The 16,630-nt window shown below is 39.2% G+C and overlaps 1 protein-coding gene across 4 annotated transcripts in view; it reads right to left on the minus strand.

Moving 5' to 3' along the window:
- LOC119746046 (high affinity cAMP-specific and IBMX-insensitive 3',5'-cyclic phosphodiesterase 8B-like) overlaps positions 1 to 16,630 on the minus strand; it is a 29,746-nt gene that overhangs the window by 6,896 nt on the left and 6,220 nt on the right. For 2 of the 4 annotated variants that reach the window (XM_038222806.1, XM_038222807.1), the window contains exons 3-15: positions 15,104 to 15,160; positions 12,371 to 12,561; positions 10,897 to 10,956; positions 8,189 to 8,335; positions 7,040 to 7,256; positions 6,319 to 6,407; positions 5,572 to 5,684; positions 4,661 to 4,728; positions 3,882 to 4,055; positions 2,061 to 2,124; positions 1,543 to 1,675; positions 1,191 to 1,389; positions 79 to 209 (exon numbers count right to left, since the gene is read on the minus strand). In XM_038222806.1, the coding sequence (XP_038078734.1) occupies positions 79 to 209; positions 1,191 to 1,389; positions 1,543 to 1,675; positions 2,061 to 2,124; positions 3,882 to 4,055; positions 4,661 to 4,728; positions 5,572 to 5,684; positions 6,319 to 6,407; positions 7,040 to 7,256; positions 8,189 to 8,335; positions 10,897 to 10,956; positions 12,371 to 12,561; positions 15,104 to 15,160 (1,643 nt within the window). The remainder of the gene's footprint in view (positions 1 to 78; positions 210 to 1,190; positions 1,390 to 1,542; positions 1,676 to 2,060; positions 2,125 to 3,881; positions 4,056 to 4,660; positions 4,729 to 5,571; positions 5,685 to 6,318; positions 6,408 to 7,039; positions 7,257 to 8,188; positions 8,336 to 10,896; positions 10,957 to 12,370; positions 12,562 to 15,103; positions 15,161 to 16,630) is intronic. The other 2 variants (XM_038222810.1, XM_038222808.1) reach the window with 2 other exon arrangements.

Raw genomic sequence — 16,630 nt, forward strand, 5'->3', positions numbered from 1 at the left:
TGGACCTGTGAGGACTTTTGATTGGCTTGTGATGGCTTGTGAGGACTTATAATGGACTTTAACTACAATGATGCTTACATGTCATTGTAGAGTATCGCCAGATCACTAGCAGCATTGCAGAGGAATGAGTTGGTTCTTCCCGGATGATCGATGTCGTGTAATGTAGCTGCGATTAATGCTGCTATCTCATCAGCAGGCTCAAAACAACTCTGAAGGAAAACAAATATGTACATTAATACAATTAGCCATATTTGTGAGCTAAATTCATCAATTTCTTGACACACTTCACCCATTCCTAATGGTTGAGAGCCCGTCATAAGGGTGGTCTTAAGCCGCTTTTTAAACACCACTCAGCAATGTTTAAGACCAGTTGCGAGATGCTTGACTCTGTGCCACAGGTGCGCAGCACGCACAGCACGCGCAGTGCGTACCTACTACAACCAGCTGCTTGAGAACCACTGATATGATCTCCATATGAGAATGAGATGTTGAGCAAACCACGCATGCGCAGCAGGCACTATAAGCGGCACACTTGTTTACGTGCGTTGCCAACTGAACCCATTTAGGACACTCAAAAATTACGCACATGTTTTCTCCTTTTCTCCAAATGTTTAGTATCCACTGAGCTAAACTTCAATAGTTGTGATGCACTGTACTTAAATTTCAGCAATTTTGTTGCTTCAAACATTTTGTCAAATGAAAAAAAATGCACAAAGAGCACATGATCCTATGTACCTTTAAAGGCATTATGATCACTTGCTTTTCATGCGTTCAGATCCTTTCCGATAATAACACCATTCAATTATCCAAAGATGAATGTTCAACACCTAACCTATTGAAGTTTCTGGATATTACGCTTTTCGAGAAAACGGTGAAAACCTATGCACAACCTTTTCATCACGAAACACGATTTCCTCAATAGCGCTCTTTATTTCCAAAAATCAGTCGACTGACTGATAGTTGGAAATCACTTACATTTCTTGATTTCTTCTTAATGACAGCAAGCCAAATGGAATAATTACACAGAGTGTTTAGTACCAGTAAGATCTTTAATCCAAGTAAGGTTTTTGATAATGATTCAGCACCAGTAGGTCACTCTTGGATCAATGCAATATGCCTTTAACTTTATAGGCAAAGAGCCATCGGCACTTGATAAATCGTTACTCCATGGAGAAGACTGAACCTCGTACCTTGAGTTTCTCTTTGCCGATGAAGTAAGCGGTGGCCTGCATGACATCGGCCGCATGGGTGGAGTTGTGGTACGGATTGGAACTGTGATAGTTGGCCTCCACCACCTGCAGCCAGTTGCGCAGTACCGTCTCCGAGATGCCCAGGAAACTACACACCTTGAAACGATTGAAGACCTTCAAGCCCAGATAGATCAGAGGCCTAGAGGAGGAAAATTTACACACATTAAAAAAACTTTGAGCAAGGATTTTCTTGATAAATCAAGGCATGTTTCAAGGTAATTGCAACTGTTCCTCTGTGCCTACGATAGTAGTTTAGCGCAACTCTGAAATGCTCCTCGGACATGGGCATTACCTGTGCAGTGTTATTCTTTCCAGTTCTTCGATGTTGAAATCCCACGCCGCCTCCCTTTCCAGAATCTTCTGGACTTCCGCTGGTACCTGAGTCATATGTGAGGACGGACTAGTTGGGGAATAACGCGCTGAGCCTTTTATTTAAAAACAAAAATCAAAATAGTGAAATATTGAATTTCGCAAGTAAAAGTTGAATAATTGGTGAATGCTGCCGCAGAAAATGGAACAGGTAAGTACATGTTGGGACCAGGCAGTGTCTTCTTACATACAGCAAGTTAATACAAAAGAAAAATGTGGCCTGTCGATATTGGTTTTTGCTGAAGTGGGGGCAGATTCGTCACTTTGTGAAAACGATGACAATATTTGTAATAATATTACTTTGCATTCTTTGATTGATTTGTAAGCCATAAAATGCTGGGGTGGTTTCAGGCGGTACAGGGAGTAACAGATAGGGATTGAGGCAATACCGGTACAACTGAAAAATGAAAGTACATGTAGTTGTGGTTAGGCTAAACTTACTGGTGGTTTTGGACAATGCAACCTCAGATCCAGACATTCTTCTCCGGGTACTGTACCCACCCTGCTGGAGAAACAATGACATTGTCAAAGCTACAGAGAAAATTGTCAAAGTTATCCAAAACTTTTCCAAAAAAATTATCCGAAAATACTGCAAGTAAAACTTGCGCGATCCCCCTGGCATGCTGGCAGATTGTATACATGTACATGATGTACAGGCAGTTAGTAAGGACAATTTTTAAGTTTGGTTGAGATTCATGACTGAACTAGAGGAAGAAGTGGACATAAATCACGGCCTGTAGAGTAACCCTGGAGGTCATGACCTGTTGCCCGAGTCTAATGACTTTATCAGATACATGTACCATGAACACTAACCACAGATCAAGATTAGTTGAGATTGATGACTGAACTTAATACAGTGAACCTAACCAAAATGGCACATACACACACACATACTGAAATTTGTATTCTTGTGGAGACATTTCTATGTTCTCCTGTAGTAAAGTTTTCGAGTTTGAAAGTGAAGTTTCAAAAAGCCCTTATTTCATCCAAAATTAATTTCCTTGGCTGAAATTCCGACTTAATATCCCTTTTCTAAAACTCTTCCATTTGCGACTGATCAACCCACCTTGGAAATTCCTAGTTTTTGAGTAAAATCCGTACATCTATTTCGTGAAAATCTTGTGGAGACGTATTCATCTATAGAAATTGCCCTGTGGAGACGTATACAATCTTTTGTTCCCTATTGTACACACGTCTCCAGAGGGCACGGTGTATCAGATCATACACACATACACACAGACACTTAGTATATGGGGTTTATGGGGTACCGCTTTTGTTCGACCCTAATCCCTTTCTTTTGTTCTCCTCTGTCCCCATAGAATTCTCAAAACCCATAGCATTATGGCTATGGGGTACTTCAATTTCTAAAGACAGACTTGCGGGTACCATTGTCCCTATTGTTGCCCTTTGTTCCCGGTACCACATAAGTGCCAATATGTAAGAGCACACCAAAGGAATACGCGATCACAATATCCCCCTGTCTGGCTTAACATCCAGGGGGATAAAAAGAATTACCACCATTCATTTTGGGAAACAATCACTTAAATTCTAAAATGTAATTTCCATAGTATTTGTTATTGCTTTGTTAAACCCAACGTCCTACCCTTACCTAAAATATGTTTTTTCAATGAACATTTGAGATTTGAATATTCAATCATTTAAATTGCCTCTAGACTGGACACTATGGACTCTTCGTACGAAGAGTAGATGGGGCACTTTGTGAACACTTTCAGGAAGCCCCAGTGGGACGAACACACTGTGTGCGCACACAGAGTTCGTGAATTTCTATACTCTCGAGGACAATGTTTTGCGTTTCCCTTTGTCCCTGTAATATAACATTCTGCCATCATGCCCATAGACTAAGAACGACGGAACGATCCAGGACCGGGGAAGACTTTTGTTTCCCTTTTATTGATTTCCTTTGTTCCTATTGAAATATCCAACTCCATAGCGATTCCCTTATGGGGTGTATTGGTTTCTAAAGACTTCCTTATGGGGTCTAATGTTCCATTGTGTTTTCTACTCCATAAGGAACCCTGTACATGTGTAATGGTTTGCGCATGTATGGTACCAAGTACGCTCGACTACTTTTGTCTGAATATGCACAATCCTCCAGTGTCTTGGCGTGAGCATTAGGCGTCGTCCACAAACATTCAAATATCCCCCCGATGGTCTCTCCCAACTCTCTTTTTGTAACGGTTGAGGGGGTCATTGTGCACCTCCCTAAGTTCTTTAACCTAAGGATTGAAACACTTAACTTACCGTCATCAACCCTCCCACAAGATCTGAAGTCATCTGATCGTCTTCTTTGACCTGCTGTGCGGACAGCTGAGGATTGTATAACTCCGACGTGCGTAAAATTTCCAAGACACGGTCCAAAGCCTGAGCGACCGTTCCGGGGCTATTTTCCTGCGCAGCATTTATAATGTTTATCACCTGTTGGAAACAATTAGGAGTCAAGTTTATTATTAATAAAAAAAACACCGTTTCCTGAGTGATCTCCATTTGCTATTTCCAATATTTACAGCATTGCTAATGTTGCTAGCATCGTGACTTTGGGCGTGATCCCTGGCTACATGGCATAAACCATGTAAACAGGTTTATGGCTTCCGACCAGCGCCCCTTGAGCAAAGACATTGACAAAATGAGGAACCGCCAAAATAGGGCTGGAATAGCGCTGTTGGTAGAGCACCGGAACAGCAATCCGGTGGTTACAGGTCCAAACCCCGCTCCAATCAATTTCTTCAGGTAGGGTAGGAGAATTTTCTATTGATTTACTTTCCTCTACTTCTACCTCTGTGAAGCAGTTCCTACACTGGTGTCCCCCCATCCAATTAATCCCTTTTGTGTTTCTCCTCCCAACCCTGCATGCTTGTGAGTCCCTACATGTTTGTTTCTTGTACCTCCCTCATTTTGCCTCTGAAGTTCTCAACGTCAGGTTGCATTAATTTAATAAAAAAAGAGTTTTCTATATGTTTCTGATTTTCTAGTTATTTTTTTAATTTTTTCTATTTTAGTAATACTCTTTAACAGCAATATACCTTTGTAATAGGTGCCTCTATGGTCATTGAATGTATTCTGGCCATGGATTGGCGACGTACAGACGTACCTGCAATGAAAACAATTAGAGAATAAAACATAAAAACAGTATATTTGTGCAGTTTAACCCAATACACATGTACAATTGCAATATATAAAGTTAGTTCTTACCCTTCAATTTAAAAAACACAAGGCAGGCTTGTGAAAGCTGGTTCAAGAGTCCACAAAGTTCTTTTCAGTTGCTTCAAACTGCCTATTAACTGGAAGTCTGTTCATGCATCTGGTGTACACAATGTGCTGGATTTAGCCTGGTAAGGAGTAATGCTACATTTATAGCACTGCCTGGCTCTCTCCACCAGCCAACAACCAGGCTAAGTCGGAAGTCAATCGGTGAGTTGAGTCGGTAAGTCAGTTAGATACAAAGAGAACAGCGCTAACGGTTTTTGTTACCAGTTGCACCTTAGAATTATCCAATGAACATCAATTCATTTAAACTTGAGTAATTATAATCCTTTTATTTTTCTTTAAAACCCCAACTCCGTAGCGTCTTTTACTAGGAACTGGACCAATTCCATCAAAATCTATCAATCACTGTGCGTCCAATACAAAACTGTACATGACATAATAGAATCTACAACTGGCGCACTGGTTGACATTCATGGACTTGCTACACATGGCTTTTATCACAAAAGCAGTACAGGAACCTAGGCAAAATCAATTGTATACCCCTAGCACTGCTTCAGGCCATGCCCAAGTCCATCATACTCCATCAATATTTAGTCACGCCAGGCCTTCTGGACCAAGTCCCCCAAAATCCACCAAAATGGGGGGATGGATTTTGATGGATTTGGGGTGGTCATGGTGGTTAGGGTTAATTCAAGAGATCGTAATAAAACGCTGTGTCTTTCCTTACCATTTGAGAATTCGGAGGTGATTTTGTCGATGTGTTGCAGCTCTTGACTGAAGACGCTCTGGCTGATCATACCCACGGGGCTCTTGATGTTGAATACATGATGACGCACTCTTCTGGCAAACATTGAACAATTTTATTTTGTTGTTTTTTAAGAAAAAATTGTCAATATTTTCGAAGTACTTTGACAAAGATCTGACAGAGTTGATAAATGTGCTCCGATCGGGTTATAAAAAACTTGGTATCAATGGCAAACAAGTGTATTTTTGCCAAGTAATAATATACACGGAATTCAAGGCATTATACATGTACAAATCTTCATTCAACTTTCATTACAGTTAACACAAACTGGATTTCAGTACTTCAAAAATGTACTTGCACTTAAACAAAAAAAACCAAACAAACAATTAACAAAATTGGAAGTCAATGAAGACATTGTGTCCTTCAACGAGTGGATTTTTTCTTACAAATTTTTAATTTGTCAGTTTTAGTAATTCCCCCCCCCCTATTTTTAATGTACATTTATTTTGCACTTGCTAGTCCAACATAACACAAAGAGAATCTGCCTTGCTGAATAATTTTCTTTATTTGTAAAGTAATTATTCTATAAATAAAACTACCGGTCTGTGGATATATTTCTTTTTGGAGGGCTCATTCATAAGTGAATCCAACAATCTCCACAGATATTCTCGGTTGATAGACTTTGTAGGATTTGGGAGTGTTAATGCACCAAGATATTGACTTTCTTACCCTCCTTGTCCAGTGATGGGACTGATGTGTACAAACTGAGGCATGCTCTCGCCGTTCTTCTTCTTGGAATAAAGCAACCCTTCCCAAGGCTGTGGGTGTAAAACCACATGCATTCATTAAATTCTTAGATTAGATCTACATGTAGGTTTTTACAAGCACAGAGATTAATACAGGTAAACCGCTATTACATGTAACTGCACAATAGTTACATTGAATATACCGATAGTTGAAGGTTTTGTCATCTAAAACACTTGTCACCTTTTCGAAATATATACTTTAATAAGTTCTTTAAAACATTAAAAACATAAAAAATAAAATAAAAAATGTAACAATTGCATAAATTAAGAGTCAAAATACGAAAAGAAGTGTTCGTGATTAATTCTTTTTCTGAACCCTTTAATTAGGAACTCACACACTTTACAGATTGGCATTCTAGAGTCAGGACGAAACCAAAATGTATTTACAAATGATTTAGAGCGACTCAGGTTGGCCCCAATGCCAATAGATTGTAGTTACAAACAGGCAAACTATATACTTTAATTTCCGATGGACAGGACTCTAAAGTCAGTTCAAAAAATTGCAAAAAAAATCTTTTGACAAAAGGTGTTCCTAATTGTTTCACATGGCAAACTTTATTCAAATCTTTGGTTCTGCAGGAGTCTGGAATGCCAGTCTGAAGCAGGTGTAAACACTTTGAGCTGACCAAAAAGGAACGTCTTACCTTTGCCTTTTTGAGTTGAGCGTAGATGGGATCCATCAGCTCCGCTTTGTTCTTATCTCGGTGGAAGTCTTCCACTTCCCTTCCCAGTAACTCCTCGCTGGAGTAACCCGTCAGCTGCTCGTAGGCCGAGTTGATGTACTGAACGACGTGATTCTCGCTGGTGATCTCGACCGAGTCTGCGCTGGCCTCCAGAGCCCCAAACAACGCATTCGCTGCCCTGGAATTTACCCAAAAAAATTATTTAAATGTACATTTCTTCAGTAAATCCACAAATGGTCATGTACCTGGTCCAGTTTTATTGTATACCAGGAGCATGGTGGCTGATTTTGGAGGATGCACCTCGTCAAGGTTTTGGGCCGGACCTTGTGTTGGTTATGCTCAGCCGTTTAAAAAAACAAAACAAATTTAGTCCTAGATCATACTTGAAATCCTCCCCACTGCTCCATGATGTCCCTGGCTCTGCCTCAACACACTAACAGTGACTGCCAGAGGATTTTGCAGGATTCAGGCAGTGGTCACCCCTCTGAGGACCACACTCAAGAAATAACGGAGGGTTTTGCAGGATTGAGGCTGTATGCAATTTTTACAAATGGAGGCAGTTGGAGTATTTCGCAGGATTGAGGTTACATCCAAGCAAGGGAGCAAAATTATTCAATCAAATCCAAGTCAGAATAATGGAATACCAAATTATGCATAAATGCACAGCCTTAATTAGTTGGACTAGTCTATTCGACTATTCAGGACGAGTCTACATGTACCAATGTCAATCGCATCACTGGTTACAAATTAGCTGCGGGCATCATAGGGGTCAGGTAGCACGAGGTGATTTTCACTGGCAACTTGGAGGCAATCAAAGTTAAGGACAAATGACAATTTCCCAACAGTTTTTGGAAATTCCTCAGAACATTACAACATTACATGGAAGTAACATGCCTAGTTCATTTCTTCACACAGACTGCCTAGAAAAAGTGGCCTGTATGTGTATATTTGTAAATTGTGTCATGGTCCTACAGAGTCCTGCACAGCACAGAGCTCGGACCAAGAAGTCTTCTTCTCATGCTGCTATCTGTGCGCAGATAAAAGTTACGTGACAGATCACCCACAAGTCGATCTGGTTTTCTTGACTTACTAATGCCAATCTGACCTTACCTGAGTTTAAGTTGTGACCTTACATCGACATACTCCAGCTGAAGGAGTTCGTTCAGACAAGTCGCAGCGTTGGAATTCTCCAGAATGCGACGGTTGAAGCCGGCGTTCAGAAGCGGTATGATTGACGCCTCATCTCTATCTGCAGAACTACAGATTGGAAATTTTTTTAAAAAGGGATATATAGCATTGAACATAAATACCTCACGACACTGGTATTCAATTTTACTTTTGATTATAATTCAAAAACCTATTTTGTTACATTTCCATAATTTCCACTAATTCATTGTGATGTAGGCCTATTCTTTCAAATGTATGGCCTATTCCTATGACTTGAGATCACCCTTTGAACATCAACTTTCAATTTCTCTATCAGGTTCTGTGGTACCGTTCATTATTAAACATCACCATACATGCCATAGCTACTTTAGGGCAATTCCACACCAAAGTGGACATGACACCAAAAAATTCAAATACAAGTGACTTAAACAAATTTGGCATCAAATGAAAGCTAAAAGTCTATATTTTCAAGATTTGAAGTCGGAATTTTATTTTTTATACATTTCGGTACCAAAAAATAGGATTATGTAATAATCCTGTTTTAATCCTAAAAATGTGATTAATAGTGATATGAAAGTATTCTACCAATAGACACACAAAAATATGTACTAATGCCATCAGTTTCCGTCATGAGAAAGTATTGGTCTTGAAAAAACTGACTAAAACTTGTTTTTAACATTTTGCGTAACTTGTTTCGCTTCAGTGACTTCTAATATTTCAGCCTTCGAAAATGTCCTTCCGTTACCGAAAAATACATATTTTTATTTTTTTTTAAAAACTTGCAGTATGAATGCATTGAAAGTTATTGTGCAAAGCAAGTTTAGGTAGGCCTTCAATATGACATTATAACTGACACTGCTGTACTTCTTGTTTTTTAATTACAATTAATTAAATCACGTCCTTCCGTTACCAAATTGGTAACGGAAGGACGGTAACGGAAGGACAAATCGTATTTTTATCAAATGTTACGACATTTGCGCTCATGTTTGAAAAATGAAAATCACTGCAAATACATGCATGTGTAATGAGCATTGAAAGGACATTCATGTGACCCACCTTCACAAAAGCGGGATAAGCAGGGCAAGGTGTTTATTACAAAGGAAGGCACAGGCATGTACAACATGTACAATGTACATGTACATATATGCCGATGTACCAGTACTTGTACATGTATGGAGTTGTTGCAGAAAATTAAATCATAAAGTTGCTGCCATCAGCATTCATGGACAATAGAGAAAGATACCAATTCTGTGAAGCCATTCCAGAAGCAAATTAAGTCAAAAATGAGATGGCAGAAAGTACCGGTACTTTGGGGCACTTTCATTCAATTTACATGTGTAAGACATGTGAGGTGCAATCTTTGACAAATTATGCCCAAGTTAACAATTTCAGTTTGGATGTTTATAAATTAATTGTTACTACTCTAAATCATTGTAATTTGATTTCAAACATTGATTTTAGAGTTCAATTAAAAGCAACACCTAACTGAAGCCATCAGTTCTACCGGTAGATGTTTTTACCTTAAACATGTTAAATGTACATGTAGGCTGGTCGCCCCCCCCCCCCCCCCCCACCCTCTAGGTGAACCTTTGAACCTACCGGTATTATTATTAAAAGTTGTTGGTGAACATGTAACCAATATACTCAAGAGTTCAAATACTGTGTATTTAAACTTTTAAGGATTGAGGTGATGGGTTTGAAGTCTATTTCTGTAGTAGTCCTGTGTTCGTGAATTATGTGTTTTGGGTTGTTTTCGTTTTTCTTTTGTTATCATTAATTAGCAGGCTTCTATCTTTATCTCAATAGTTTCTTGGTTATCATTATTTATGCCAGGTCTGCATATTGTTGATTTCACATTCAGTTACACATTTCAGCAATTTGTTTCACTTGTATAATTAGTGTAAATTCACATTTTGTTCATGCTATAATTGAGTAAACCTTTTGTCCTTCCGTTACCAAATTATAATCTGCTTAAAACGTTGTAATTATATTACCGAAACACTTAAAGTCAAATGAAAGGCGGTATAGTATAGATAAAGCTCCAGGGATTCCATTTCCTACCTTTAAAATATAATTGCCCCATAAAATTCACAGAGTTTACGCAAAACGCGAGTAAGTTGGAAAACCCTTGTCCGTTTTACCGTCCTTCCGTTACCAACCTCATTAATATTCATAATTCATAAACGGGAGGCATTCATGCCCCCCAAAAGTGTGGAAAATGAAAGTAGCATTATAGCAATACAATTGTGACATTTGTTTGCTGTAACTATGAACAGTGTCTGTGATACACACATTTGAAATTTTGTTTAATGAGTGAAAACGTCCTTCCGTTACCGTGGAATTGCCCTTTATGCTAATTTTGATCTTGATCTGTTGCCACCAAATAGGCATGTACTGCACACAATTGGAACAGGAACCAAACCTGGCAAGCTCGGTGGTCAAGTGGTTCTCTGCACTGACTAGTAAGCAGGAGGTTGTGGGTTCGAGTCCATCCTACAAAACTTGCAAACTTTTCCCCTTTGAGCGGCACTGAGTATTTGGTGCTTGTAAATAAATTACATCGGAGGATGGCAAAACGGAATATTAACATTCACATCTTCGTGTCCTCCCTGACGAAAAATTCAATACTAAGGCACAAATGGAGTACAAACCTTTTTCTTGTAACAGCTATGATGGTAACATAGTCACTATATTTGGTGGCCCTGATTGATCTGCAAAAAAAAAAAAAAAAGATAAACAACAGACCATAAAATATATGGAAGTTGAAAAGTTTACACCACACATATATATGCAAAAACAACTATCAATGTTATAAATACATTTAATTGGCACTATTTCAAAAAATCGTGCTATTAACAAAAATAAAACTTCCTGTTAGAATGCTTTGCCAACCATACAAGATTGACATATATATGGAGATACCATACACATGTATGACTTACAAATGTGCAAACAGTTTTATGTAGTCAAAATACTTTTGGTCTACTACATGTACGTGCAAACTCTATAAACACTTCAATATTTGCTTTCATAATACCTTTAGTGTTTACTGCAATGACATTTCTACAGCAGTGAGTACATAATAATCTCAGGAAGGCCATGCTAATCCTCTGATAAGCATATTAGCAACCCTTAAATCCCTCATTTGTTGTCTTTGTTTGTGGTAATTGCGTACTCCATGCTTAGGGTAGAGACATTAAGGGTTAAGGCAGAATCAGAGGTCAATGGCTTTGTATCCTGTGGATAGACATGAGTAAAGTCAGTAAGCCTTTTGTGCATTCATTGTTACTGAATTAAAATACTGGTAACAAAGAGCATAATGTCTATTGGCGTATCAAGCTGAATAGTAAATTTCACTCAAAAATCAATGGTTCAGCCAAAATGTTTAATATATCTACATGACCGCATGTAGCACAGTGAAGTGCGTTTCTTCACAAGGATTTGAATTAATCATGTGAAAACATTTGAAAGAATTAGGAGTGACTACAGGTACATAAAATAGAAAATCGATTGTTACAGTCATTCTTAAAATGACTCAAGAGCCTATTTAGCATGTTTAGTGGCATGTAGTTACATCTCTGTTACAATATCTGGCCAGCAAATTAAACAATGCCATCATCACAGTCAAAATCAATCAATTAAGTGACTGTTTTAACAGTTGAGTGCTCCCTTCTCACTTAACCCTAACTTCATTTGGGGTAAAGTACCACATACTACATACCGGTATTACTACAAAAATTATGTACATGCAGACATGTACCAAATACCAAACAATTCTATGAGTGCTGTGCCCACTTACATGCTGAAGTACTGCATACTACAATTTACTAGCTTATGTAGGTGGGGTTAGGGATAAAGCAGGATTGACTGGCTGTGACTATTTATGTACATGTACCTTGATACAGTTTTCTTTGACTGTGCAAGAGTTTTCTTTGACTGTGCGACTAGTTTTGTGCAAACCCGACCCAAAACCGAAACCGACCCGACCCTAAACCGACTTCGGGTCGGGTCGGGTCGGTCGATTTTGCGTTTGCAATTTTCTGGGTCGGGTCGGGTCCGGTCGGTTAAGCCATTTTGGAAAAACCCGAAATGAACCGAAATAAACAGAAACAGTTCGGGCCTCACCTGCACAGTCCTAGCGCATCAAAGTTTTTGGAATGTCTGTGATCGATGATGATGACGTCGTGTTGCTTCTCTACGAAGCACTCCAGCGCGTCGGTGGGATTACGCACAATGTTACATTTGTATCCCCCCTTATCTGCGGCCCACCAGTAGCTGTCGCTCAATGCGTCCTCCTTGGAGAAAACCAGCAGAACCTGCAGTTGGTTCCAAAAACAAAGAGAGAAACAGACAAAGAAATTGAAAGATGAGGGTCCATCCACTTTATTTTATCTAGTATAGTAGTAGTATTGTATAGTAACATTTATTTCAATGATGTCATTCATTACAATTATGTACAAACATGTATACATTAGAAAAAGTCACTAGTATAATATTTGATAGTTACAAAAATGTATGTACACAGTGATTAATTATAAAGTGTGAAATTAAATGACAACATTTAGGTATAAGGTTAAGCAGAACGCTTTTGTGCCCTTACCTATGGACAAACATACGACCAAGGGACAAACAAAACAATACGTGAGACAGACAGGACAAGCGTGAGACAAGGCCGAAATATTAATACACAAAATAATGGAATTTCAATTTATGAATATGATTCGAGAAAATGAGTTTTTAAATTTTTGACAAAGACAGATAGTGAAGGTAACGATTTAAGAGAATCATCTAAACTATTCCAGTACTATGGGCTGTGTACTATGGGCTCCGTACTTATACTTCTACTGACGCTAGCTTGCATCCAGGGTAAAGCGTAAATCAGGTTAAGGCTGAACAGCGTGTATTACTTACAGTGCGCGCATTACCCAAAACACAGAGCACAAGCAAATACACGACCTTACTGTCTGCTGTCCATGACAGAACTCCTCTGCGCGATCACGTGAATAGCCCTCACGTGCTGGTCCTGACTGTGCTGAAGTTGCGCTGTGTAATGCTGACGGGCAGCCGTACAAGTGAATGTACTGTACGATAATGATGCTAGCTTGCATGGGTAAAGCGTAAATCAGGTAAGGTTGAACAGCGTGCCCCCGGTACATGTACATGTTCAACATGTACCGGTAAGTACCCCCTCAATGGTGAGAAAGGGAGAGTTGGGGGAGACCTCTGGAAGAAACACTCGAATGAATTGCCGATGGTGTATGATGCTCAAAGGAAGACACAATGGCTTTGTGCACATTCAGAATAAAATTAGTCATGCATACATGTACATGTACATACTGTACTTCTTTTCTTTGGTGATTCGTTGTGTCAGTACATGTATGGCAGTAATCCAATGAGCAAACTTTTCTCACAATTGCTGTCAACAAGCAAATTTTTGACATGTTTGAGTGCACAATTTGAACAGAATACATGTACCACTAAACTGAACAGCATCTTCCTGAAATGATATCGCAGCAACAGCACCCTCAGTCGTCCGGTTAAATGGTTAACGAAGTGCACTTTTCAATAAAATTTACCAAAACGGGATGTCAAATAGTTTTCATACATTTAAAAGGAGTAGAAAGTTGCACAAAATGTGTTCCTAAGAAAAATTCCTCTCATGGACCCTTTAACCCTAACTCCCTTGGTTTGTTTACTAGGAACCTTCCTCATCCCTGCAAATTCCTACACCCTGTGCTATATTACACTGTAAACTGTGCACTAAACAGCTGGACTCCAACTCACCCTTGTGTTGGAGTTGGGCTGGTTGGGGATCCTCAGTCCACTGGGATCAGACCCTATTACCGTCCTTGTTGATCATGCTTGGCCTTTTAAATATTTTACCCATCTCAGCTCCCCGGGGAGTCTAGCATATAATGCAACACAATACTGCCAGTTGTTCGGCAACCCACTCATTCATATCAATCAACTCTGCCTACACAGGTTTCCATTTACTCCTGATTGCAGCAAAGAACAATTACTGGCAAAATGGCTTGCCAAACTACACAGCAACCCATAGATCTTGTACAACGTACATGTACATTCAGGCTTCCAACCTGAATGGCACTTTCGAAGAAACTGAAATTACACTGACAAAAACTGGAAATAGAATGAGTCTATTCCTTCCTCCTTGATTCAATTTGCAGGGGAGGACAAAAAGCTATCTAAGGCTACAATGTATGTACATGTAAAAAAAAATAATAAGTTTCTCGTCCCAGCCCCCCTTTTTTCCCCCAGCCGCCTCCTCATTTTTTCTTTTAAATCAATCATTTGCAATATATTTAGTTTTTTATGTTCTTCCAGCAAAATTGAAGCTCTGTACATGCAAGTTTAGAATATGTTTTAAGGAGTTAACTTAAGGCTCATCTGGATACAAAAGTATAAGCAAAAGCGTCAAGAAAATGGAAGAATCCATCTTGGAAAATCTGCCATCTTGAAGAAAAAAGAGGGCCTCCATCCTCCTCGTCCCTATTTCCAAATATCACGGACGAGAAACAATTTTTTTTTACTTGGCCTTAGAAACCGTGTAATGTGAACAAAATGCAACACAATGAAATCTAATCTTAAAAAACCAATCTCATGGAAAGGAAAAGGGAAAAACATAAGCCCTGCCTTGGTTCAATACAAAGTTACGTTTGTGCATAAATTGACATTCTGCCAAATTTTACCGTACAACTACAATGAAACTTGATAAAATTATAACTGAACTGCAGGGAACGGATTCCTTTAATTAAAAAATGGAGTTATGAGTCTGGTTCAAAGGTAGGGAATCGCTTCTATGTCTCAGCTCTTAAAACAACAATGAATGGTTTCCCTTACCTGCATTGTTCGCTGACACACCTTCATGGGGCCAAATGTGACTTCATTTGTCATTCCCTGAAAAAATAAAAAAAATCATCCAAAACTCGTTCAAATTTTTTTCAACATTTACATACCAACTTGAGCAAATGTTCTGTCAGTAAATGATCTATTACAACAAACTGTTGATGCCACGATTTCAGCAGTTGGCGTTCGAGGCCGTGTTTACATGCACTGGCTGTTTTTATGTGCCCAGGCACGGCTGATGGGTTACAATGTCAAGCGTGCTCCGACCTGCCTCCGGGTGACGTCTAAAAACGCTCATCCCTCGTGTCTTTTGTACACACACACACACACACAGTCGTGTTTTACTATACTCTTGAGGACAATGCTTTGTCTTTTCCTTTGTCCCTGTAATATAACACTCTCCCATAGACTAAGCACACAAACGCACGACAGAGGACCGATTTCAACAAACATGACAAAAGATGAACTCTCGAGGACAACAAAGAATCTGTTGTTCTCCCTTTGTCTGTCTGTCCTCGGGGTGTATATACATGTAGTTCCCGTACATGTACACAAAGTCCATGAAGTGGTCTGTGGAGGCTATACATGTAGTTCCCGTACATGTACACAAAGTCCGTGAAGTGGTCTGTGGAGGCGGACTGGTGATCTTAAATTGGCCGCTGTGCACAGCCTATTGTTCAACAATTTAAGCTCCATTGCACACCCTGGAGTGTTGAAAATATGAGGTTTTGGCAAGAAATATCATACTGTTGAGATTGCTAATCAGTATTTGTGGCGTTTGGCTGTTATCAGAAGGTGGCTGCTATATTTTGCCTTTTTCGAAAATCGGTGCAAACTGGTTAAGAATATCTGCTGCATAAGGGACCTACAATATGCACAGGTATTAATGCAGCAGCGTCCGGCTACAATAAAAAATTGCGTTGATCATGTTTATGGTGACAGTCACCCCAAAAATCATCCAGTTAAGTAGGTAAAAAAATAATTTTCATTTGTAACTTTTTTATGCCTGTCTGTCGGCGTTTTATACTCACGTTGTTTATATTCTGTTAAACCCCCCTATAAGATTTAATGTATACATTCTGTACAAAGTTGTCCTTTCAGTCAAAATCAATCAAGTGACTGTTTTTAACCGTTATGAGCTCCCAGCCTACACTGTACATAAAAGCAGGATTAACTGGCTGTGACTGTTTATGTTCGTATGCTTTGACTTTATAAACATGTACACGTATACATGTACATGAAACTTTGATTGATAAGCCAGCTGTACAGGTCTACATGTACATGTACATGTACGTATACTTCTTGCCTGCTTTTGTCCGTTGACTGAATTTGGTTAGTCACCATGGTCACTGTGCTTGCTTGAAATACAAATACGATCTGACTCCTTGTGACTATAGCTACATGTAGACCTGTGTAAAATGGCATGGCAGGAGAACATTGATTTTTTGACTGTCTGTGCTGTTTAACAGCAGGAGAGTTAATTAACCAGTTTAATTGGATACACAAAAATTGGACACAAGT

Source organism: Patiria miniata, unplaced genomic scaffold (genome assembly GCF_015706575.1).
Source record: "Patiria miniata isolate m_02_andy unplaced genomic scaffold, ASM1570657v1 HiC_scaffold_7, whole genome shotgun sequence".
Taxonomy (NCBI): domain Eukaryota; kingdom Metazoa; phylum Echinodermata; class Asteroidea; order Valvatida; family Asterinidae; genus Patiria; species Patiria miniata.